Source organism: Somniosus microcephalus, chromosome 9 (genome assembly GCF_052327205.1).
Source record: "Somniosus microcephalus isolate GS21.2 chromosome 9, FLI_Smic_1.0, whole genome shotgun sequence".
Lineage (NCBI taxonomy): Eukaryota > Metazoa > Chordata > Chondrichthyes > Squaliformes > Somniosidae > Somniosus > Somniosus microcephalus.
The window spans coordinates 233999175-234026043 of NC_140995.1; the positions used below are offsets into that span (position 1 = coordinate 233999175).

A 26869-nucleotide genomic window follows, 5' to 3' on the forward strand; every position below is an offset into this window, starting at 1 on the left:
TAAAAACAGATAGCAAGAGTTTCTACAGCTATATAAAAAGAAAAGGGGTGGCTAAAGTGAACGTTGGTCCCTTAGAGGATGGGACCGGGAAACTAGTGGTGGAGAACATGGAGATGGCAAAGACGCTGAACAAATATTTTGTATCAGTCTTTACAGTAGAGGACACTAAAAATATCCCAACACTGAACAAACAGGGGGCAATGGGGGGGGGAGGAGCTAAAGACGATTAAAATCACTAAGGAGATGGTACTCAGTAAAATAATGGGACTTAAGGCGGATAAATCCCCCGGACCTGATGGCCTACATCCTAGGGTCTTGAGAGAAGTGGCGGTAGGGATTGTGGATGCATTGGTGATTATTTTCCAGAACTCCCTGGACTCAGGAAAGGTCCCGGCAGATTGGAAAACTGCTAATGTAACACCCTTATTTAAGAAGGGAAGTCGACAAAAAGCTGGAAACTATAGACCAGTTAGCCTAACATCTGTGGTTGGCAAAATGTTGGAGTCCATTATTAAGGAAACAGTAACAGAGCATTTGGATAAACATAATTTAATAGGACAGAGTCAGCATGGTTTTATGAAGGGGAAGTCATGTTTGACAAATTTGCTCGAATTCTTTGAGGATGTAACATACAGGGTGGATAAAGGGGAACCAGTGGATGTAGTGTATTTGGACTTCCAAAAGGCATTTGACAAGGTTCCACACAAAAGATTACTGATCAAGATAAGAAATCACGGGATTGGGGGTAATATACTGGCATGGGTGGAAGACTGGCTATCTAACAGAAAACAAAGAGTTGGGATAAATGGTTCATTCTCGGGCTGGCAATCAGTAACTAGTGGTGTTCCGCAGGGGTCAGTGCTGGGACCCCAACTCTTTACAATCTATATTAACGATTTGGAGGAAGGGACCGAGTGCAACATATCCAAGTTTGCCGACGATACAAAGATGGGAGGGAAAGCAATGAGTGAGGAGGACATAAAAAACCTGCAAAAGGACATAGACAGGCTAAGTGAGTGGGCAGAGATTTGGCAGATGCAATATAATGTTGGAAAGTGTGAGGTTATGCACTTTGGCAGAAAAAATCAAAGATTATTATCTAAATGGAGAGAAACTGCAAAGTGCTACAGTACAAAGGGATCTGGGGGTCCTGGTGCATGAAACACAAAAAGTTAGTATGCAGGTGCAGCAGGTGATCAGGAAGGCCAATGGAATCTTGGCTTTTATTGCAAGGGGGATGGAGTATAAAAACAGGGAAGTCTTGCTGCAGTTATACAGGGTATTGGTGAGGCCACACCTGGAATACTGCGTGCAGTTTTGGTTTCCATATTTAAGAAAATATATACTTGCTCTCGAGGCAGTTCAGAGAAGGTTCACTCGGTTGATTCCGGAGATGAGGGGGTTGACGTATGAGGAAAGGTTGAGTAGGTTGGGACTCTACTCATTGGAGTTCAGAAGAATGAGAGGCGATCTTATCGAAACATATAAGATTGTGAGGGGGCTTGATCGGGTGGATGCGGGGAGGATGTTTCCACTGATGGGTGAGACTAGACCTAGGGGGCATAGTCTAAGAATAAGGGGCTGCCCTTTCAAAACTGAGATGAGGAGAAACTTCTTCACTCAGAGGGTAGTAAATCTATGGAATTTGCTACCCCAGAGAGCTGTGGAAGCTGCAACATTAAATAAATTTAAAATGGAGATAGACAGTTTCCTAGCAGATAAGGGAGAGGGCAGGGAAGTGGATGTGAGTCTAGATTCAGATCAGCCATGATCCTATTGAATGGCGGAGCAGGCCCGAGGGCCCGTATGGCCTACTCCTGCTCCTACTTCTTATGTTCTTATGATGACCTTTCATCAGAACTGGAAAAAGTTTGAGATATAACCGGTTTTAAGCAAGTGCAGGGGCAGGGAAAGGGGGAGGGGAGGAAAGAACAAAAGGGAAGATCTGTAATAGGGTGGAAGGCAGGAGAGATTAAATGACAAAAGGTATGCTTGTACAAGGCAAACGGAGATGGTAATGGGACAAGTAAAGGAACAAAAGATGGGTCTAGAAGAGGTGTAAATGGAAATAACAGAACCATCAACAGCTGCTGTCTGGAAAAAATGGGGGCAGAGATTATGAGCTGAATCTGTTGAACTTGATGTTGAGTCCAGAAGGCGGTAAAGTGCCTAATTGAAAGATGAGATGCTGTTCCTCGAGCTTGCGTGAGCTTCGTTGGAACAGTGTAGGAGGCCGAAGACGGTGAAGTCAGAGTAGGACTGGAGCGGAGAATTAAAGTGACAGGCGACCAGAAGCTCGGGGTCACGCTTGCGGATTGAATGGAGGTGTTCAGCAAAGTGGCCACCCAATCTGCATTTGGTCTCCTCAGTGTAGAGGAGACCGCATTGTGAGCAGCGAATACAGTATACTAAGTTGAAAGAAGTGCAAGCAAATCGCTGTTTCGCCTGGAAGGAGTGTTTGGGGCCCTGGATGGTGGGAAGGAAGGAGGTAAAAGGGCAGGTGTTGCATCTCCTGCGCTTACACGGGAAGGTGCCAGGGGAAGGGGAGTTGGAGATGATTGAGGAGTGGACCAGGGTGTCGCAGAGGGAACGGTCCCTTCGGAATGCTGAAAGTGGAGGGGAGGGGAAGATATGTTTGGTGGTGGGATCACGCTGGACATGGAGATAATGGCAGAGGATGATCCGTTGAATGTGGAGGTTGGTGGGGTGAAAGGTGAGGATAAGGAGAACCCTATCGTGGTTCTGAGAGGGAGGGGAAGGGGTGAGAGCAGAAGTGCGGGAAATGGAACAATCTCGGTCGAGGGCCCTGTCAAGCATGGTAGAGGGGAATCCTCAGTTGAGGAAAAAGGAAAACATATCGAAGCACTAGTATGGCAGGTGGCATCGGCTGAACAGATGTGACAGAGACGGAGAAACTGGGAGAATAGAGTCCTTACAGGAAGCGGGGTGGGAGTCAGTGGGCTGATAGTAGATGTTGGTCGATAGCCTATCCCCAGAAATGGAGACAGAGAAGTCAGGGAAGGGAAGGGAAGAGTCGGTGATGGATTATGTGTAAGTGAGGGAAGGGTGTAAATTGGAAGCAAAGTGAATGAAATTTTCCAGTTCACAGCGAGAGTAGGAAATGGCACCAATAGTCATCAATGTACCGGAAAAAGGTGAGGGAGGAGACCGGAGTAGGACTGGAACAAAGTTCCACATATCCCCTGGAAAGGCAGGCATAGCTAGGACTCATGCGGGTTCCCATAGCAACACCTTTTATTTGGAAGAAGTGAGTGGAGTCAAAGGAGAAGTTGTTCAACGTGAGAACAATGTGCTTGTTTCTCACCTTGTGTCCCGGTTTCTCATCTTCATCATGAAAATGTTATATATATATAAAAATTTAGATTGATTTAAACCCAGTTCACAGACTGAAGAGAGTGGAGAGAACAGAAAGGAGAGGTGATGTCCTCGCACATTAAGAAAAATTCACCTGTACACTGATAATCTTACAGGGTCAACAAGACATGCAACGATATCAGCCTTTGGAAGACAGCAGGCTAACGGAGGCCAATCAGCTGATGGCATGGTGGTTCCGAGGGAAGTGCCTGCAGGATGTGGGCTGGTGCATGTGACAGGAAAACTCGAGACAGGACGTTCCTTCAGCAACTTGGTTGCCAGCAATGAATGGAAGCATGTGACTCTACACTGGCTCTGGCTGTCCCTGCTTAGGGTCCAGGAAGTATGTCTCTGTTTGAAGCTTTTGTGACAGAAACTGATCTTTTCCCGTACTGCTGCCCACAGTTACAAAACTGCAGCAACCTATCAGCTGTGCCAACCTACCCCAGGACTGTAGAGTTACAACTGCCCCCTTACTGGTGCCAACTTACCCAAGACTGAAGAACTACAACTGCCCCCTTACTGGTGCCATCTTACCCAGGACTGAAGAACTACAACTGCCCCCTTACTGGTGCCATCTTACCCAGGACTGAAGAACTACAACTGCCCCTTACTGGTGCCATCTTACCCAGGACTGAAGAACTACAACTGCCCCCTTACTGGTGCCATCTTACCCAGGACTGAAGAACTACAACTGCCCCTTACTGGTGCCATCTTACCCAGGACTGAAGAACTACAACTGCCCCCTTACTGGTGCCATCTTACCCAGGACGGAAGAACTACAACTGCCCCCTTACTGGTGCCATCTTACCCAGGACTGAAGAACTGCAATTGCCCCTTACTGGTGCCACCTTACCCAGGACTGAAGAACTGCAATTGCCCCTTACTGGTGCCATCTTACCCAGGACTGAAGAACTACAACTGCCCCTTACTGTTGCCATCTTACCCAGGACTGAAGAACTGCAATTGCCCCTTACTGGTGCCATCTTACCCAGGACTGAAGAACTACAACTGCCCCTTACTGTTGCCATCTTACCCAGGACTGAAGAACTGCAATTGCCCCTTACTGGTGCCATCTTACCCAGGACTGAAGAACTACAACTGCCCCTTACTGGTGCCAACCTACCCCAGGACTGAAGAGGTACAACTGCCCCTTACTGTAGGCATGTACCAAATTGCATTAACTATGACAAACCAGGGATAACTTATGACTACCTCAGGAGCTAATAGCTTTACACGAAGAAAACAAAACACAAAAATTTACTGGTTCTTCCACATGCCATCTTCAAGGGGATTCAAATCAGGAATGGGTGAACCCTCCATGGTTCAATGGTAGCTGAAGGAAGCAGCTTACAACAAGGACCAGTCAGTAGATAGCAGGAAGAAGGAACAAATCCTCTCCAGTACCTCCTCCAGTGGTGCCGTGAATTTATCTAGTCAGGAGCTTCGAGGCTCGATCCCTGGTGTGTGCCGAATGTCAGTAGGGATGATGGAAATGCCTGTTAATTCAAAGTCATTTTGATTGCTCATAAAATTTGAATTATCCAGTAATTTGAATAAAGTAATTTAAGTAAAACAGCATGGGGAATGTTATTTGCTTGAAAAGAATTGAATGAACAGATACCTTGAATTATGCAATTTTGAATCGAGTGGAGCTAACTGTGTAGCCTGACTAGCATTAGTTAATGCACCTCACAGGTTAGTATAACTGCAGGGCAGTTTGTCCAACAGGATTCGGTTCTCCAGTCTGTACTATTGCATGAAAGAGTTGATTTAAATTCAGCTGTTGATGTGTAGAATTTATTTTAAAATTGTCTCAATTTACAGAAACATGGAGTTCTGCACAAATACACCATTACAGGAAACCTTGCAGTGTACTGTCTTTCAGACATTGTATTATTACTAAACCATTGCTGCAGCCCTCAACATGGCTGTGAGATGGATGCAGGAGGGAGGTCTCTGGCATGTCACTGAGCACCCTGCAGAGGGAGTCAGCCTCTCATGTCTCTTTGCCAAACCTAGATCAAGGGATTGACGACAAGTGAAGTCTGGCACACAGCACTGGACTTGTATGTCTAAAATATCAACCTGTCTGGCACGTTGCAAAGCTTCTTCCACCGTGCCACAATTTGATGCCAGTCATACTGCTAATGAGGAACCTGCTGGGAGGTGTTACCTGGAAGCCAGGTATATATCTGGAGCTTGGTACCTACTAGAGAGATAAACTGCTACTGCCAAAGCTTTCCACCTCCGTATGATGGAACCAGGGGTTGAAGGGGTATGGCGTGTGTCCATGCCCTAATCATGAGGCTGGTGACAGTGCAGCATCTTATGGTAAGTTGTGCTAATTACTCTGTACACATGAGGGGCCCCGATACCTGCTGTCAGTCTAGCAAGTTGCCTCATGACCAACTAGTAAGATAAGCAGGTTGTAGAATTTTACAGCCCAGGAGGCCATTCAGCCCATTGTAACTATATTGACTCTGAAAGAGATATCCACTTAGTCCCAGTCCCCTTCCCTTTCCTTTTTTAATTTTTCTTTTTCAAATATTTATCCACTTCCCTTTTAAAAGCAATTATGGATTATGCTTCCACCACTGTTATCAGGTAGGGTATTCCATGTCCTAATAGCCAACTGCATAACAAATAAATTCTCCTAGCCTCTCCCTTTGTTCTTTTTTGGATTGAGATGGCTCCAAGATGACATGCCTGGTGATGGATGATTGGAGCCAAATCTAGCCTCCAAGGTAGAATTGGTAATCCAGTACCTGAGCCAGGCAACACCAAAGTACTTCAGGGCACCCTTTGGTAACCAATTTGGCACACTAATGGGATCTGGAGGGGTGGACCTGTTATTGGGGACTGGGATTATTCCCATTCTGCTCCAGATAACTCTGCATGCCAGTGTCCTAATAGGTAGGGTGTTCTTGGTAGGACAAGCAATGGGAAGCTTCTCAAGACTCCACTGGTATGCTGCATGGTTTAGCTGGTTACATTTCAGCAGTACCCTTGTGCCTATGCTCCTGGACTTGGATCAGCAGGGTGTTTCCTTACACAAATAGAGTGTGTGTGCTCTCTATAGCAGGCAAACAGAAACTCTTATCTGTTTGAAATGCTCGGTAGCTTGGGGTTGGATTGCCAATTAGGTCCGACACTTGGCTGACAGAAAAACAGAATGATATAGCTGCCAGGGCATCCCAAGTAATTTCTCAAAAGATCTGCTGGGTAACTGGTCTTCGAGCTCACACAGTCCTTCAGTAGGTAACTGCACAATGTAGAGTGGAGCTGAGCTCTGGAAACCAGCAACGCTCCAAGTTCAATCTTTGTGCTGATCTCGGCTGCACAACGGATGGTCATTACAGTTTATAGGCATTCAGCGCTCTTGGGCTGGGGAGGAAGGCAAAAAAAGTCAGATAGCGTTCCCACTCCTGATCCACGCCCCGTGATTGTGCATGTGTGTGTGTGTGAACACCAAGTGAAGCCAGGATCGAGCTCAGCTGTGATGCCCTCCACAGTTTAACAGCCTGATGATGCTGACTGTTAGGCTCAGACATGAAGAATGGCCTTGAGGTACTGGAGGATGGTTGGCACCCATGGAACCATAACCTACTATGTCAGCACCCTCATGAAAGGAGGGGAGAAAACTAGGGGGAAGCTTTCAGTCTCGGTGTGTATCTTCATCTAAACCTCTTTTGAAATATGACAACCAAACCATTACCGAGTCTGTTAAGGAAGTGGGTGGTTGGTCAGTGACTGGGTCATTAGTTGCTTTCCACCTTTATTTGGTCAGTACTTTCTTCATTGTCTTCCACTCCTTCATTGACGTACGATACTGCGCGCTTGTTCTCCGCCCTGCTGCTGACTCCTGACCTCTCCACCGTGTTTAAAGTCCCATATTCAGCATTCTGGAGTGGGAGATGTTGTGTCTCATTCATTTCTACCTCCTGCATGACTGTTATTTCTTCACCATCTTCATCTCCTTCCTAGGAGTAAAGAGCAACAACATCTTCAACTCTGAAAAAAATCTGCATTATTTTTCTTGCTAATTTTCCTACCCCCTTACCTGCCACTTTTCTCCAGTCGTTTCCCCTTCCCTCCCTCCCCCTCCTTTCCCCTTCCCTCCCTTCCCTGCCTTCCCCTTCTTTCGCTCTTCCCTGTCCTCCCCTCCTTTCTCCCTGCCTCTGCCTCCCCCTCCTTTCTTCTTCCCTCCCTCCCCCTCCTCTCATTGCCTCTGCCTCCCCCTCCTTTCTTCTTCCCTCCCTCCCCCTCCTTTCTCCTTCCCTCCCTCCCCTTTCTCCTTCCCTCCCTCCCCCTCCTTTCTCATTGCCTCTCCCTCCCCCTCCTTCCCTCCCTCCCCCTCCTTTCTCATTGCCTCTCCCTCCCCCTCCTTTCTCCTTCCCTCCCTCCCCCTCCTTTCTCATTGCCTCTGCCTCCCCCTCCTTTCTCCTTCCCTCCCTCCCCCTCCTTTCTCATTGCCTCTGCCTCCCCCTCCTTCCCCCTCCTTTCTCATTGCCTCTGCCTCCCCCTCCTTTCTCCTTCCCTCCCTCCCCCTCCTTTCTCATTGCCTCTGCCTCCCCCTCCTTCCCACCCTCCTTTCTCATTGCCTCTGCCTCCCCCTCCTTTCTCCTTCCCTCCCTCCCCCTCTCTCCTTCCCTCCCCCTCCTTTCTCACTGCTCTTGTTTTGGTCATTCATCTCACTGATGTTTTGGGAGCTTGCTGCATGAAAATTGGCTGCTCCATTTGCCTACATAACAGTCACTGCACTTCAAAAGTAATTCATTGTATGTGAAGCACTTTGAGGTGATTTGTTGTGTTAAAGTGTTGTATAAGTGCAGGTATTGGTGTAAAATGTTTGAGATGATTTATCAATAACCTATTGATAATTGTATATCAGTATTAGTATAAAATGTTTGAGACAATTTATCAATAACCTATTAATAACTGTGTCTCTGTATTGGTCTGAGACAGTTCATTAATATCTATTGATAATTGTATATCGATATCAGTATAAGATGTTCAAGGCAGTTTATCAATAACCTACTGATAATTGTACGAAGCAAAATTCTGCAGATGCTGGAAATCTGAAACACCAACACAAAATGTGTTCAAAGATGTGCGGGTTAGGTTGATTGGCTATGATAAATTGACCCTTAGTGTTAGGGGGATTAAATACGTGGGGTTACGGGGATAGGGTGGGATATGTGTCGGTGCAGGCTCGATGGGCCGAAATGGCCTCTATCTGCACTGTGGGGTTTCTGTGATTTCTGTGAAAATGCTGGAAATACTCAGGAGATCAGGCAACATCTGAAACATTAACTCAGTTTCTCTTTCCACAGATGCTGCCTGACCTGCTGAGTATTTCTAGCAGTTTTTATTGATAATTGTACATTATTATTAGTGTTAAATGGTCTACTGATAATCTATTGATAATTGTATATTAGTTAAATGGACTATTGATCACCTATTGATAATTGTATTTCAGTATTTGTGTTAAATGATCTATTGATCATTTATTAATTGTATATTAATGTTAAATGCGCTATTGCTCACCTATTGAAAATTGTATATTATTTGTGTAAATCATTTGAGACAGTCTATCGACAACTTGTTGATAATTGTGTATCAGTATGAAATTGTCAATAACCTATTGATAACTATGTCAGAATTAGTGTAAAATATTTGAAGTCGTTCATCGATAACCTAATAATTGTACTTTGTTTCAATAATAATATACAATGAAACACGCAGTCTGGTGATTAGAGGTGTTAAGCTGTTTAGGTGACCTGGTCTTGAACACTGTAGTATTCATCTACTGCATACTGGTACTTGGCTGATGTCAGTCCGAACAGGTCAGCCAGTTTCTCTCCAAGGAAGTCACAGGCTAGGAGAAAGGAAATGATAAAATGTCACAGAAAAATAAGTTACAGTGCCAGCCTCTCACTGCTGTCAGTTAAAACAAAACAGAATATGAAGATCCCAGATTCAATCACTGGTCTGTGCTGAGTTAGCTGGTGGTTTCCTTCTATGCTGTAAAACTTCTATGGTCCTGTACATTGAGAAGCCTTCAGTATAATCGTTCGGTGAGGTGAGAGTGCCTGTCCTTGACATTAAAGCAGCATTTGACCGAGTGTGGCATCAAGAAGCCCTAGTAAAACTGAAGTCAATGGGAATCGGGGGGGGAAAACACTCCACTGGCTGGAATCATACCTAGCACAAAGGAAGATGGTTGAAGATCAATCATCGCTGCAGGAGTTCCTCAGGGCAGTGTCCTAGGCCCAACCATCTTCAGCTGCTTCATCAATGACCTTCCCTCCAACATAAGATCAGAAATGGGGATGTTCACTGATGACTGCATAGTGTTCAGTGCCATTCGCAACTCCTCAGATAATGAAGCCGTCCATGCCCGCATGCAGCAAGACCAGGACGACGTTCAGGCTTGGGCTGAAAAGTGGCAGGTAACATTTACGTCACAGAAGTGCCAGGCAATGACTATCTCCGACAAGCGAGCGTCTAACCACCGCCCCTTGACATTCAATGGTATTGCCATCGCCGAATCCCCCACCATCAACATCCTGGGGGTCACCATTGACCAGAAACTTAACTGGACTAGCCACATAAATACTGTGGCAACAAGGGCAGGTCAGAGGCTAGGCATTCTGCAGCGAGTGTTTCACCTCCTGACTCCCCAAAGCCTTTCCACCATCTACAAGGCACAGGTCAGGAGCGTGATGGAATACTCTCCACTTGCCTGGATGAGTGCAGCTCCAACAACACTCAAGAAGCTCGACACCATCCAAGACAAAGCAGCCCGCTTGATTGGAACCCCATCCACCACCTTAAATATTCACTCCCTGCACCACCAGCGTACCGTGGCTGCAGTGTGTACCATCTACAAGATGCACTGCAGCAACTCGCCAAGACTTCTTCAGCAGCTCCTCCCAAACCCGCGACCTCTTCCACCTAGAAGGACAAGGGCAGCAGGCGCATGGGAACACCACCACCTCCAAGTCACACATCATCCTGACTTGGAAGTATATCGCCGATCCTTCATCGTCGCTGGGTCAAAATTCTGGAACTCCCTCCCTAACAGCACTGTGGGAGTACCATCACATAGATACATAGATACATAGAAGATAGGAGCAGGAGTAGGCCATTCGGCCCTTCGTGCCTGCTCCGCCATTTAATGAGATCATGGCTGATCCTTTAATTCAGTATCCCGTCCCCGCCTTCTCTCCGTAACCCTTAACCCCTTTTGCCCGTAGAAATATATCTAATTCCCTCTTAAATATATTTAATGAGTTGGCGTACACTGCCCTCTGTGGCAATGAGTTCCACAGGTTCACCACTCTCTGAGTGAAGAAATTCCCCCTCATCTCTGTCCTAAATGGTTTAGCCCTTATCCTTAAATTATGTCCTCTAGTTCTGTTCTCACCCGCCAAGGGAAACATTCCTTCTGCATCCAGTCTGTCTAGACCTGTCAGAATTTTATACACTTCTATGAGGTCCCCTCTCAATCTTCTAAACTCCAGTGTGTACATCCCTAAACTACATAGTCTCTCCTCATAGGTCATTCCCGCCATTCCTGGTATCAGCCTGGTGAATCGCCGCTGCACCCCCTCCATGGCAAGAACATCCTTCCTCAGATGAGGCGACCAAAACTGTACACAGTACTCGAGGTGTGGTCTCACCAGTGCCCTGTACAGCTGCAGCAAGGTATCCCTGTTCCTGTATTCTAACCCTTTTGCTATGAAGGCCAGCATACCGTTTGCCTTCTTGACCGCCTGTTGCACCTGCATGCTCGCCTTCAGTGACTGGTGTACAAGAACACCCAGGTCTCTCTGTACTTCCCCCTCTCCCAATCTATTGCCATTTAAATAATAATTTGCCCTCCCGTTCCTGCACCCAAGGTGGATAACTTCGCACTTGTCCACATTATAGTGCATCTGCCATTTATCCGCCCAATCGCCCAGTCTGTCCAAATCGCTCTGGAGCTTCCTGGTCTCTTCCTCTGAGCCCACCCCACCTCCTAGTTTAGTGTCGTCTGCAAATTTGGAAATGCTGCATCCGACTCCCTGATCCAGGTCATTAATGTAAATTGTGAACAGCTGGGGGCCCAGGACAGATCCCTGTGGTACCCCACTTGTTACTGCCTGCCATTCAGAAAATGAGCCGTTTATTCCAACTCTCTGTTTTCTATCTGACAGCCAGTTCCCTATCCACGCCAAAACTTTCCCCTTTATCCCATGAGCCTCAATTTTCCATGCTAATCTTTTATGTGGGACCTTATCGAAGGCCTTTTGGAAGTCCAGGTACACCACATCTACTGGCTCTCCCCCATCTATTCTACCAGTTACTCCCTCAAAAAATTCCAATAGATTAGTCAAGCACGATTTACCCTTTGTAAATCCATGTTGACTCTGTCCTATCCTGTCCCCATTTGCTAAGTGCTCCGCTATTTCATCCTTAATGATGGACTCCAGCATTTTGCCCACAACTGATGTAAGGCTTACAGGTCTGTAATTACCTGCTTTTTCCCTACCCCCCTTTTTGAATAGTGGGGTAACGTTAGCTACCCTCCAATCCATCGGCACTGTTCCCGAGTCTAATGAATTCTGAAAAATCATCCTTAGTGCATCCGCTATCTCTAGGGCCACCTCCTTCAGTACCCTAGGATGCATGTTATCAGGCCCTGGGGATTTGTCCACCTTCAATCCCTTTAGCTTCCTTAACACCATATCCTTAGAGATATTGATTTGCGTCAGTTCCTCCTTTGCCAATGTCCCTATTTTTCCCGATATCCCAGGGAGGTTTTTTGTGTCTTCCTTCGTAAAGACTGACCCAAAGTATGCATTTAGTTGATCTGCCATTTCCTTATTTCCCATTATATATTCCCCCGTATCTGACTGCAATGGACCAACTTTGGTTTTCACCAGTCTTTTCCTTTTGATATATTTATAAAAGCTTTTGGAGTTAGTTTTTATATTTTCCGCCAGCTTATTTTCGTAAGCTATTTTGCCCCTCTTGATCATGCCCTTTGCCCTCCTTTGCTCTATCTTAAACTGTTCCCAATCTTCCGCTCTGGCGCTTTTTTTGGCTATTTTATACGCCCTATCTTTGGATTTTATGCTGTCTCTAATTTCCCCTGTTATCCACGGTTGAGTCACCTTTTTAGATTTCCTTTTATGCCAGATTGGTATAAACAATTTTTGCAATTTTGTCATTCTATCTTTAAATGTTTGCCATTGTTTATCTACCTCCAGTCCTCTCAGGAACGTTGTCCAATCAGACCTACTCAGTTCCCGTCTCATGGCATCATAATTCCCCTTGTTTAAATTCAGGACCTTAGTCTCTGAGTCAATTTCTTCGCTCTCCATTTCGAGTGAGAAATCGATCATGTTATGATCGCTCTGACCCAAGGGTCCCCGTACAACAAGATTACTGATTAGTCCCTTCTCATTGCACAGTACCCAGTCCAATATAGCCTGTTCCCGAGTTGGTTCCTCGACATATTGATCCAGATAACCATCCCTTAAACACTCAAGGAATTCCTCCTCCTCATTATTTTTACTGATTAGGCTAGTCCAATCTATATGTAAGTTAAAGTCACCTATGATGACAGCTGTGCTCTTATTGCACGCTTCTCTAATTTCCCTCGTGATGCCCTCCCTAACCTCTATTTTACTATTTGGAGGCCTATATACCACTCCTATTAATGTTTTTCGCCCCTCGCTATTTCTTAGCTCCACCCATATAGATTCTGTATTAACTGAGTTAATATCCTTCCTTTCAATTGCATTTATCCCCTCTTTTACTAGCAATGCTACCCCTCCTCCCTTTCTTTTTTGTCGATCCTTCCTAAATACTGAATACCCCTGTATGTTAAGCTCCCAGCCCTGCTCACCCTGCAACCATGTTTCCGTAATCCCAATTAGATCATAATTATTAACCTCTATTTCCACAGCTAATTCATCTACCTTGTTCCTGATGCTTCTCGCATTAAGGTATAAAACCCTCAGGCTTTTTTTATGCTCACATTTTTTATGAATTAGTTTGGCCCTTTGTTTTTTGTTCCTCACCCTTTTACCATTTATTTCTGTCTGCCTTTCACTTTCCTCTATTTCACTACATAGGTTTCTAGCCCCCTGCCATACTAGTTTAAATGCTCCCGAACTGCTTTATCAAAAATTACCCCGAGAACATCAGTTCCATCTCTGCACAGGTGTAGACCGTCCCTTTTGTATAGGTCACACCTACCACAAAACTGGTTCCAATGCCTCAAAAATTTAAAACCCTCCCTCTTACACCACTGCTCAAGCCACGTATTTAGCCTAACTATCCTGTTCTCTGTACTCTTACTAGCACGTGGCACTGGTAGTAATCCAGAGATTACTACCTTCGAGGTCCTACTTTTTAGCTTGGCTCCTAACTCCCTAAATTCTACTTGTAGGACCTCTTCCCTTTTTTTAGCTACGTCGTTGGTACCAACATGTATCACGACAACTGGCTGTTCCCCCTCCCCCTCCAGAATGTTCTGCACCCGCGCCGAGACATCCTTGACCCTTGCACCAGGGAGGCAACATACCATCCTGGAGTCTCGGTCGCGACCACAGAAACCCCTATCTATTCCCCTTACAATCGAATCCCCTATTACTATAGCCCTGCCACTCTTTTTCCCTCCCTTCTTTGCAACAGAGCCAGTCATGGTGCCATGAGCCTGGCTGCTGGTGCCTTCCCCCGATGCGTCACCCCCCCCGACAACAGTACCTAAGACGGTGAACCTGTTGCTAAGGGAGACAACCCCAGGGGATTTCTGCACTACCTTCCTGCCCTTGCTCTGCCTTTTGGTCACCCATGTACTGTCTACGCTGGCCTTAACCTGCGGTGTGACCAACTCACTAAATGTGCTATCCACACCCCTCTCAGAATCGTGGATGCTCCAAAGTGAGTCCATCTGCAGCTCAAGGGCCGTCATGCGGTCCCACATGAGCTGCAGCTGGACACACTTCCCGCACACATAGTCTGCAGCGGTTCAAGAAGGCGGCTCACCACCACCTTCTCAAGGGCAATTAGAGATGGGCAATAAAGGCTGGCCTTGCCAGTGATGCCCACATCCCATAAATGAATTTTAAAAATCTGGTCTTGGGCTGGTCTCTTGCTGCTGTACAATACTCACTGAATAACGAAGTCCTGGCAATCTGCATCACCCAAAACCACAGGAAATGGCTCCAGGGGAGTGTGGACTGCAAGACAATCAGTACAGGAAAAGTTACCTTTCACATATTAAAACCTTTAACCAAAGAAAATCTTTTTCAAGTAGTTGCAGTTTTCTCCCCTAATTCCCTTCTCCCGGGTGACTCACCGACCCTCACGGTACCTCATCTAAGTGTCCAACTTTTACATTTGAGCCTGGACAGTGAGCTATGAGTTGTTTGACCATAAGAAGCATCACAGGGCAGTCCCTCTCCTCGAATGCACACACCTCCAATGACCTTTCCTTCCTGGTTCGATTGATCGTTTGACAGACATTTCGCTCTGTGTAACTATCTCCTTCATCGCCCCATGAGCGCGAGGGTGGGAGGACGGGTAGCTGGTGGGGAGACGGGTACGGGGAGCTGGTGGAGGGCGGTATGGGGAGCTCGTGGGGTGTATGGGCAGGTGGGGGTCTTAGGTGTATGGGCAGATGGGGTGTATGGGCAGGTAGGGTGTATGGGCAAGTGGGGGTATGGGGTGTATGGGCAGCTGGTGGGGTGTACAGCCAGCTGGTGGGGGTATGGGCAACTGGTGTACAAAGGATGCGAGTCTAACTGTGTACCGTCTACTAGTTCAAAGTTGCTTAAATCAATTATTGGATAATTATTTTTTACCACAAGAAAAAACGGAATTATTAATCGACTGTATTCAGATTGCTGTTGGGGCACTTACCGGATTGACACTCTCCATCTCTTTCTGCTCATCTTCGAGCTCCTCTTCAGTGCTGTATTCCTCCATAGTTTCTCCACTCGAAAAATGAATGAGTCTTCGGGGCTCTTTCTTTCCTGCCTCAAACTCCTCAGGTTCAGCTCTCTGGGAACTCTCTCCCTCTGTCTTTAAGAGTAATTAGATCAGGGATTAGGTTAGTTTGCCCTGTACACAAAACCATTAAAAAAAAAAAAAACGAGTTTAGTAGGAGGCATGATGGAATCCCAAGGAGCTTGTCAACTTTTGAGTTCCCTATCTCGGCCATGCGATGAAAAGGAAGTACTGAGCAGAGGGCAACTTCTTCCCACATGAACAAAAACAGAAAGAGCTGGAAACACTAGGTAGGTCAGGCAGCATCTGTGGAGAAACAATCAGTCGACTGCCAATCCTGAGGAAAGGTCTTAGACCTGAAGTGTCAACTGATGGACTTATCAATGATACAGCACTGAAGGAGGCCATTTGTTCCATCGTGCCTGTGCCGGCTCTTTGAAAGAGCTCTCCAATTAGTCCCACTCCCCTGCCCTTTCCCCATAGCCCTGCAAATTATTATTTTTCAAGTATTTATCCAATTTCCTTTTCAAAGTTATTACTGAATCTGCTTGCTCCACCCTTTCAGCAAGTACGTTCCAGACTTCTGTTCCTCCACAGATGGTGCCCGAGCTGCTTTTAGTATTTTTCTGTTTTCAGATTTCCAACATCTGCAGTATTGTGCTTTTGTCAACAGAAAGGTGATTGGTTAGTGGAGGATCCAGTTGCTGCTCAGTCCCTTACCACCAGTCAGATTACATTGGATGCCCTTGTACAGCCTGACTTGTCACAGACCCTGAAAAGACGCACAGACGTAACTGCTTCCTGCATTTCACAGGTGATGCTACAGCTGAGAATAATTAAGATACTTTACAATATTATGTACTTGAATATGGTCAGGTTTGTTACACAGTGAACAATGATTGACAGTTCCAAGAGATCTTCACATAGCATTCCAGGAGGTGTTCAATGTTAATTGATCTGAGGTAAGGGAAAAAAATCATTTAAATATTGCTGGACGTTTGATGAGAAGAATAAATGTTTTATTTTCAAAAGCAACGAGTTTAAATAATTTTAAAGTTGATTAACCGGTTCAGAAGGAGATATATGTTTTCCACACAACAACTTATAGAATCATAGAATAGTACAGCACAGAAGGCCATTCCAAATCCTAACCACTCGTGTAAAATGTTTTTCTCATCTCGCCTCTGGTTCTTTTGCCAATCACCTTAAACCTGTGCCCTCTTGTTATCGAACCGTCAGCTGTTGGAAACAGTTTCTCTTTATTTACTCTATCTAAACTCTTCGGGGGGAATTTTCCCAGTCCTGGGGAGGCGGGACTGCCGGGAAAATGGCAGAAACTGGGAGCGGGTACCGAGCCTGCTCCAAACCCGCCTCCATGCCATCTTCCTGGGTGGCGGGTCCCCGACTCGCACAGGAACCCGTCTCCTCGAGGCGGGACAGGGAATTACAGCCAATTAACTGCCTGTTAATAGTTTTGAGGCTTATCCCCATTTTACCCCTGCAAGTGTGGGCTTCCCGACGGCTGCAAACCTCACCAGGATCAGTGAGGTGAGCAGTGGGTCTGCGGGGGTGAGAGGGATCGAAAAGTCTGCTGTGGAGGTGAGTGATGGGTGCAAGTGTGGAGAGGTAAGTAGGAGAGGCGAGTGTAAAGTGTTGGAAAATGTTTCCTTACCTTTGCTTCTTCCTGCAGGCTTCAACTCTTGGGGATCCGGAGGTGCCTCATCTCGATGACAGAATGGCTGCTGCATTCTCGGATGCAGCAGCCATCTGCTTTCTGCTGAGGAGAGAGGTTTTGGTGAGCCTTCAGTGCAAGGGCTCACCTTAGAACAGAGATTGTCAGTGTTTGACACCTTCTCAAAGCTGTCAAATGCTGACAATTCATCTGTCAAAAATGTTTCGACAGATGAAACGTCATATGCTGATGTCCTCTGTCACCGGCTTTCCCTTAATTGGCCGGTAAGCCCGCAGGGCGGGCTTAACAAGGTCAATCAAGGGAAAATAGCGTGGGTTGGCCAGACGTCGCTGGGGGCGGGACTGAAACCCAACAACCAGCAGTCCCGTCCCCAACGCGCCCCCATTGACAAAATCCAGCCCAATATGTTTCTAAACACATCTATCAAATCTCCTCTTAGCCTTCTCTGCTCTAAGGAGAACAACCCCAACTTCTCCAGTCTATCCACGTAACATAGTGGTTATGTTACAGGACTAGTAATCCAGAGGCCTGGACTAATGATCCGAGATATGAGTTCTAAATCCCACCAGAGCAGCTGGGGAATTTAAATTCCATTAAATAAATCTGGAATAAAAAGCTAGTATCAGTAACGATGGCCATGAAACTGTCGTAAAAATCCATCTAGTTCACTAATGTCCTTTAGGGAAGGAAATCTGCCGTCTTTATCTGCTGGCCTATATGTAACTGCCCTCTGAAATGGCCAAGCAAGCCACTCAGCTGCCTTCAAGAAGGCGGCTCACCACCTTCTCAAGGGCAATTAAGGATTGGCTATAAATGCTGGCCTTCCAAGTGACACCCACATCCTATGAATTAATATTTTAAAAATCCCTCATCCCTGGAACCATTCTAGTAAATCTCTCTGTACCCTCTCCAAAGCCTTTATGTCCTTCCTAAAGGGTAGTGCCCAGAATTGAACACTTGCATTTATATAGCACCTTTAATGTAATAAAATGTCCCAAGACGCTTCACATAAGCGTTATCAGACAAACTTTGACACCGAGCCACATAAAAAGATATTAGAACAAATGACAAGGTAGGTTTTAAGGAGCATCTTAAATAAAGATAGCAAGGCAGAGAGGTTTAGGGAGGGAATCCCGGAGCTTAGGGCCTATGCCAATGGTAGAGCGATGAAAATCGGGGATGAGCAAGAGGCCAGAATGGGAAGAGCGCAGAGATCTTGGAGGGTTAAAGGAGATTACAGAGATAGGGAGGGGTGAGGCCATGAAAGGAATAGAAAACAAGGATGAGAATTTTAAAGTCAAGGTGTCGCTGGACGGGAAGTCAATGTAGGTCAGTAAGCACAGGGGTGATGGGTGAATGGGACTTGGTTTTGAAACAGACTGTGATACATTGTGATAAGTTTGGTTTGATGTACTTGTTTCATTTACATAAAAATCAGACTGTATATTTGATCCAGATCAAATAGGTTTGCATCCTTGACTAAATTAGTAGCATTATTCCTTTGTTCAAAAAAACTGGTTTGTTCCATTGTGAAGATTAGTATAGTGGTTTCAGATATGCAAAGTTCCCTACATTACAACAGTGACTACACTTTAAAAGTACTTCATTGGCTGTAAAGTGCTTCAGGACATCCTGAGGTCATGAAAGGCACTATAGAAATGCAATTCTTTTTTTTCTTTCGTTCATTCTATCTTTCTACCTTTTGTTCTTTCTATCTTCCTGGATATTTGCCATTTCATTTGTAATGTCTGTTTTCTGTTGTTAATTGAATACATGTGTGAAGCATTGCTGAGTTTGTGTATTAAATAGTTAACAGAAGTGGTGGTCATGACACCCGAGACTAAAGCAGGCAGTTCTTTTGGAAGCTGGTATTTGATCAAAAGAGGAGGCTCTATTAACACCCCAGAGGGAGAAACTCATACAGAAGGTTTTGGGAAAGATTAAACCGGCTGAACTTGCTGAGCAGAACTCTGTTCATTGACTTTACAGGGCTCTTGATTTTAATCAGAAGCTGTTCTCACAAAGGGTAGTTAACTCATTACTGCTTTCTCACTGTACGCATGTTTAGCTCTTATTATTTGGTAATTATTGTGCTTCATATAATTATGTATAAGTAATGATACTAATTATTTCAAGTCTGTTAATTTCAGAGAGTTTGATAGTGAGATACCAGACTGTTAAATCCAGCAAGCAGATTACTGGAAGCAGGGCAATTGTTACCTCCTTGGGGGCACATACCTCTGTGGAGACAGAGAATAGCTTCTGGACAGGATCTGCTTACAGGAACAGCTGTTAAACCATTAACAAAAAATGGTGCTAAACCCCCAGCAGTGTGAACAATGGGATCATTTTCATTAACAGGATGGTGCAGTGATTAAAATTTCTTCACTCAGAGGGTGGTGAATCTTTGGAATTCTCTACCCCAGAGGGCTGTGGAGGCTCAGTTGTTGAGTATATTCAAGACAGAGATCAATAGATTTTTGGATACTAAGGGAATTAAGGGATATGGGGATAGTGCAGGGAAGTGGAGTTGAGGTCGAAGATCAGCCATGATTTTATTGAATGGCGGAGCAGGCTCGAAGGGCCGAATAGTCTAGTCCTGCTCCTATTTCTTATGTTCTTATAAAAAGACACAGCACAAATATCTGTTTAAAACAACATCCATCTTGTGCATGCTGTTTGTTATATTGTTTATCTCAGCCATAGTCTCTGTCTCATCTACTAGCTGATATATGTGTGTGTGGAAATGGCTGACTTGTTCAATAATTACTTTGTATCAGTCTTCACAGTAGAGGACGAGGATAATAAACCTGACATTCCAGGGAAGCTAATAATGAATCAAGGACGTAAGCAAGAAAACAGTATTAGAAAAAATAATGGCACTCAAGACTGACAAATCCCCAGGACCTGAAGGTTTCCACCCCAGAGTTTTATAGGATGTAGGTGAGGAAATTGCAGATGCTTTAGCCAAAATCTTCCAAAGCTCTCTCGATTCAGGAATTGTCCCTTTAGACTGGGCAATTGCAATTATTTAAGAAAGGTAAGAGAGAGAAACCAGGAAATTATAAACCTGTTAGTCTAACATCTGTTGTGGGGAATTTATTGGAATCTATAATTAAGGACAGAGTGTCTGAGCACTGAGAGAAATTTGAGCTGATTAGAGAGAGCCAACATGGATTTGTAAAGAGTAGGTCATGTCTAATGAACCTAATTGAATTTTTTGAGGAAGTAACTAAAGTAGTAGACAGGGGAATGTCTATGGATGTAGTTTATATGGACTTCCAGAAGTCATTTGATAAGGTTCCACATAAGAGATTGTTAGCTAAAATTAAAGCTCATGGAATTGAAGGCAAATGATTGACCTGGTTAGGAGATTGGTTAGGTGGTAAAAGACAGAGTAGGGATAATGGGTATGTACTGCAATTGGAAGGGAGTGACTAGTGGTGAACAACAAGGATCTGTGCTGGAGCCTCAAGCATTCACTGTATTTATTAATGACTTAGATAACGCAATAGAGATCCATACATGGGTACTGGACTAATGATCCAGCGACATGAGTTCAAATCCCACCACGGCAACTGGGGAATATAAATTCAGGTAATTAAATAAATCTGGAATAAAAAGCTGTCCCACTAATGTCCTTTAGGGAAGTAACAGCCTCTATGTGACTCCAGACCCACAGCAATGTGATTGACTCTTAACTGCCCTCTGAAGTGACCTAGCAAGCCATTCAGTTGTATAGGGCAATTAGGGATGGGCCTTGCGATGCCCACACCCTTGAATGAATTTAAAGAGAAGCTGATGACTTCTCCCTTTAATTTTCTTTTGGGAACACAGCCTTAAGGGGCTGTGCAGCCCATGTAAAGGGGAGGACGTTTTGCTACAGTTATACACAGCCCTGGCCAGACCACACCTGGAGTACTGTGTAGAGTTCTGGGCACCATACCTTGGAAAGGATATACTGGCCTTGGAAGGAGGGCAGTGCAGATTCACCAGAATGTTACCAAGGTTCCAAGGGTTAGATTATGAGGCGAGATTACATAAACTAGGCCTGTAGTCCCTGGAATATAGAAGGTTATGCGGTGATTTGATTGAGGTTTTTAGGAATTTGAAAGTAATTTATAGGGTAGAGAGAAACTTTTTCTGCCGGTTAGGGGCTTGAAGGAGTGAATGGCCTCCTCCTGCTCCTATGCCAGACAACACAAGTAACATAATACACACACATTTCTCCTCCCTACTAATCAGCTTCCTTGGATTGGATTGGGGGGGTGGGGGTAGGTTCATAGGAGACCTCCTAGGAAGATCGACCTATTGCTCACCTCTTGGCTGCAGCACAGTAGACTATATGATTACAGACTTAGACCCATCCTCTTTCAGAGCATTCACAGTCAAACCACAAACAACACTGTCAGATCACAGTCAAATTACTATGTTCCTCAAAAAGACAGAAATAAACAACATAGAAACACAACCCAGTAAACTGTACAACACCAAAAAATCGTACAGATGGGCCAAAAACGACACGGAAAAATACCAGAAAACAATTAGCAATGCATCAACTCAAGCTCTCTTAGACACCTTTCTGGATAACATATACACTCACAATAAAGAAGGCGTAAACCGGGCAGTTATTAAACTAAACAATATTTTTGATAATTTGGCAACAAATGCAAACTTGAAAGCTCGCAAGAACAAACCCAAAACAAAAAACTATGAAAAATGGTTTGACCGAGATTGCCATAACATGAGGAAAAAACTTAGAAAAATATCAAACCAAAAACACAGACATCCAGAAAACGAGGAATTACGCCTTACTTATTGTCAGACACTAACACAATACAGAAAAACACTCAGAACCAAAAAAGAGCAATATATTAAGAATACACTCAGCTCCATGGAGGAATCCATTGATTCCAATTGTTTCTGGGAAAACTTGAAAACACTACACAAAAAACAACACGACGATTTGGCCATTCAAAATGGGGACACATGGGTAAACCACTGAAAAATTATACCAGAAAAACACACTAAGACCAGAGCAACACCAAATATGCAAAAAACTGGAAAAGCTAGAAATGGCCATAAAAGATAACCAAAACCCGCTAGACGCCATAATAACAGAAAAAGAACTTCTTGAAAAACTCAAGGACCTGCGACCAGGAAAAGCCTGCGGGACAGACGGCATACTAAACGAGATGATTAAACACACAGACAACAAAATGAAACTGGCTATCCTAAAACTCTTCAACTTGGTTCTGAGTGTCGGTTATTTCCCTGATATCTGGAACAAAGGGCTCATAACGCCCATATACAAAAGTGGGGACAAAATCGACCCAAACAACTATCGAGGCATCTGTGTAAACAGTAACCTGGGGAAGGTATTCTGTAGCATCATAAACAAAAGACTTATAAACTTCCTTGAGGAGCACAATGTCTTGAGTAAAAGCCAAATTGGATTCCTGCCAAACTATAGAACATCCGATCATATCTTCACCCTACAGACCCTAATTGACAAACACGTTCACCATAACAAAAGCAAAATCTACGCATGCTTTGTAGATTTCCAGAAGGCTTTCAACTCCATCTGGCATGACGGTTTATTCCTGAAACTTATCGAAAGCGGGGTAGGAGGGAAAACATATGATGTAATTAAATCAATGTATACAAACAACAAATGTGCAGTTAAAATTGGAGACAAACAAACAAAATACTTCCCACAGGGGCGGGGGGTGACGCAGGGCTCGCCAATCTCACCGACACTCTTTAATATTTACATAAATGGATTGGCAAAACTACTTGAACAATCTACAGCACCCGGCCTCACCCTATATGAATCCAAGGTTAAATTCCTCCTCTATGCAGACAACCTGGTTCTGCTGTCACCAACTAAAGAGGGTCTACAGCAGAACCTGGACCTGCTGGAGTCGTACTGCCAGACTTGGGCCCTGACAATAAATCCCCCAAAAACCAAAGTCCTGGTGTTCCAGCAAAGATCCAAACATCAGGGACCCAAAATAAATTTCACAGTAGGAACAACCAAAATTGAACAAACCACTAACTACACATACTTGGGCTTAAAAATCAGTTCTACGGGAAACTTCAAACTGGCTGTGAATGAACTGAAAGAGAAAGCAAGAAGGGCTTTCTATGCCATCAAAAAATCAATCCAAATAGAAATCCCAATTAGCATTTGGCTCAAAATTTTCAAATCAGTAATTGAACCAATTGCACTCTATGGCAGTGAGGTATGGGGACCACTAACTCAACAAGAATTCGCAAAATGGGACAAACACCCAATTGAGATCCTACATGCAGAATTCTGTAAAAGTATCCTCCGGACTCAAAGGAAAACAGTAAACAATGCATGCAGGGCGGAACTAGGCCAATATCCATTAATAATCACTATCCAAAAAAGAGCCACCAAATTTTGGAATCACCTACAAATGAGCAACCCCCAATGCTATCACTACGACGCCCTGAAATGCCAAGAGCTGACCATAAAGAAGAATACCCTCAGTCAACTAGTCCTGGGACTCAGTGAAGTAACTACTAACAATACTAACAATAACCAGCCCCAGGACAGTGACAGGGTAACACAAAGAATTCGACCCAACACAATCGTCGCCAAGCAAAAGGAAAAATATCTGACATATTGGGCAGAAACAACAAAAACCCAAAGCAAACTCAATTGCTACTTGGCCCTAAACAGACAATACAACATAGCTGATTACCTGACCATGGTAAAGGATAACAAACGGAGAAGAACCTTGACAAGGTACAGACTTAGCGAACATAGCCTAGCGATCGAAAAAGGCAGACACAGGCAGACCAGGCTGCCAAGAGAAGACAGGATATGCTCTCACTGCAGTCAGGGAGTAGTGGAGACAGAAATGCACTTCCTCACAGCCTGTGGAAAATATCAGGACATCAGGGAGAATTTCTACCAAAAATTCTCACAAATATGCCCTGAATTCAGAAATCTGAATGACAACCAAAAACTCCCATTCCTACTGGGAGAAGAGAGAAGCTGTGTAACACTGGCGGCACACTATGTTACAGCTTGCCATGAACAGAGGGACAACCAGTAAACTAAGAAATGAATATATATAAACAATGCGAATGTATATTTATACACTCAGGGATATACCTGTTTATACACTGTATGAATAGAACTGCGTTTATGTGCTCAACCATAAATGTATTTTGATGCTTTGGCAACATAAGATGTAACTTATCATGCCAATAAAGCGATTTGAATTGTGAATTGGGTGGGGGGGGGGGTTGGGGGGGAAATCATCCAGGGTTCCCACAACCCATAACTAACCAGTGCTGGTAAGTGTGCACATATGGACATTGGGTGAAGAAAGCCTTAGTCAAATCTCTTTTCAACAGTCACTGTCCAGGCTCACACATAAAGAATGACGACTTGTATAAGACACCAGAGGGTAGATGGTATCACTGAACTTCCAGCAAGAATTGGAGCCTGCCCATTGTGCAGCCACCGTGGCACTTAGATATCCCATAACTACACAACACTTCATTCCTTGGATGCAATATGAAATACTTAGAAATCAAAGATGGGCAGATTTGTGATGACCCGATCGGAGTACCTGAACCTGTTGGAAGTTCGCTAAGAAACCCAGAGCCCAAACAGTTAACACTACTGAACTGAACCACTCATTTACTCGGGACTCCTCCTGTTTACTCTGTAGGAGGGCCTGTATTTACCTTCACTCAAAGATTTCTGTTTGAAATGTTTGCATTTTACTGAGACTTCCAGCATTGAAACACAGCTTGCTTTACACCAATGTAATGGTGGCGTAATACTGGGGACCAGTCTGACCCTGACCCTATGGGAACGGCCGCACTCTGACCCTAACCCTATGGGAATGGGCCGCACTCTGACCCTAACCCTATGGTAATGGACCGCACTCTGACCCTAACCCCATGGGGATTGGCTGCACTCTGACCCTAACCCTATGGGAATGGACCGCACTCTGACCCTAACCCTATGGGAATGGACCGCACTCTAACCCTATGGGAATGGACCGCACTCTGACCCTAACCCCATGGGAATGGGCAACACTCTGACCCTGACCCTATGGGAATGGGCCACACACTGACCATAACCCCATGGGAATGGGCCGCATCCTGACCCTATGGGAATGAGCAACACTGACCCTATGGGAATGGGTCGCACTCTGACCCTGACACCCTATGGGATTGGGCCGCACTCTGACCCTAACCCTATGGGAATGGGCCGCAATCTGACCCTGATCCTATGGGAATGGGCCGCAATCTGACCCTGATCCTATGGGAATTGGCCGCACTCTGACCCTATGGGAATGGGCCGCACTCTGACCCTATGGGAATGGGCCGCACTCTGACCCTATGGGAATGGGCCGCACTCTGACCCTATGGGAATGGGCCGCACTCTGACCCTATGGGAATGGGCCGCACTCTGACCCTATGGGAATGGGCTGCACTCTGACCCTAACCCTATGGGAATGACCCACACTCTGACCCTAACCCTAACCCTATGGGAATGGGCAGCACTCTGACCCTAACCCTATGGGAATGGGCCGCACTCTGACCCTGACCCTATGGGAATGGGCAACACTCTGACCCTAACCCTATGGGAATGGGCCGCACCCTGAAACATCCCTCTGGGAAAGGACAGCAATCACTGCAACTCTATGCAAGAAACAGCACACTGACCCGCACCCCTCTCTCCCACTCGCACACCTGACCCGCTCCCTCCCTCTCCCATTCCTATACCTCTCCCACCTGTTCTCCGCTCTCTCCAGCTGCCTCCATTCTCCGAGCCCGAACACGGATTCACCTCCACGGACAGAAAAATCCAAAACACGCAGAGAACGAATGAAGGAAATAGATCGCAGGTGAGACGGAAGAAACCGGATCTCATCTCCTTCTGAGCTGCTCGCCGGCTCCAGCACCTGCCCTGCGTGGGTGTGTGCGCGAGAGTTTATCACGCCCATCAGGGTAGGGCTATTGGCCTCAGTGCCCTGGCCCGGGGGTGGGAGAACAGCCAGGGCTCGTTCTGGAGAGTAGGTGTTGGCTGACGACGGGATCAGACTTGTACGTGATGTCGTGCACAGTTGAATAGTCTCCTGCTACTGTTTAGTCTCACTTCAACAAAGTAATGCAGGGACACAGAACTGTACATCAGCGACAGAGAGACTCCAGGAGAAAACACTGAAACAAAAGGAGTTATTTTACAACTTCCAAAAAAAGTATATTCCACTGAGAAGAAAAGGGTGTAAAAGAAAAGACAGCCATCCGTGGCTAAGTAAAGAAATTAAGGATAGTATTCGACTAAAAACAAGGGCATATAAGGTAGCCAAATCTAGTGGGAGGATAGAGGATTGGGAAAACTTTAAAAGACAGGAAAAAGTAACAAAAAGATTGATTAAGAAAGGGAAGATAGATTATGAAAGTAAATTAGCAAAAAATATAAAAACAGATAGTAAGAGTTTTTATAGTTATATAAAAAGAAAAAGGGTGGCTAAAGTAAATGTTGGTCCCTTAGAGGATGAGACCGGGAAATTAATGGTGGGAAATATGGAGATGGCAAAAACACTGAATGAATATTTTGTATCAGTCTTTACAGTAGAAGACACTAAGAATATCCCAACACTGGACAAACAGGGGGCTAAAGGGGGGGGAGGAGCTAAACACGATCAAAATCACTAAGGAAGTGGTACTCGGTAAAATAATGGGACTCGAGGCGGATAAATCACCTGGACCTGATGGCTTACATCCTAGGGTCTT

General features: G+C 45.1%; 2 protein-coding genes across 5 annotated transcripts in view; one reads left to right on the plus strand and one right to left on the minus strand.

Annotated features, from left to right (window-relative positions):
* LOC147113128 (putative tubulin polyglutamylase ttll-15) overlaps window positions 1–17116 on the plus strand; it is a 223277-nt gene extending 206161 nt beyond the window's left edge. For 2 of the 4 annotated variants that reach the window (XM_085998021.1, XM_085998022.1), the window contains exon 16: window positions 16058–17116. In XM_085998021.1, the coding sequence (XP_085854147.1) occupies window positions 16058–16276 (219 nt within the window). In that variant the 3' untranslated portion in view covers window positions 16277–17116. Of the gene's footprint in view, window positions 1–3491; window positions 4952–16057 lie in introns of those variants that run through there. The other 2 variants (XM_085998024.1, XM_085998023.1) reach the window with 1 other exon arrangement.
* On the minus strand, window positions 4959–26194 carry LOC147113130 (protein FAM177B-like). The gene is made up of 5 exons (XM_085998025.1): window positions 25856–26194; window positions 15298–15459; window positions 14549–14615; window positions 9159–9256; window positions 4959–7358 (listed from the first exon to the last, which is right to left on the minus strand). The coding sequence occupies exons 1-5, from the start codon at window positions 25892–25894 to the stop codon at window positions 7137–7139; spliced, it is 588 nt and encodes a 195-aa protein (XP_085854151.1). The 5' UTR covers window positions 25895–26194; the 3' UTR covers window positions 4959–7136.
* Between the last annotated feature and the right edge of the window lie 675 nt (window positions 26195–26869).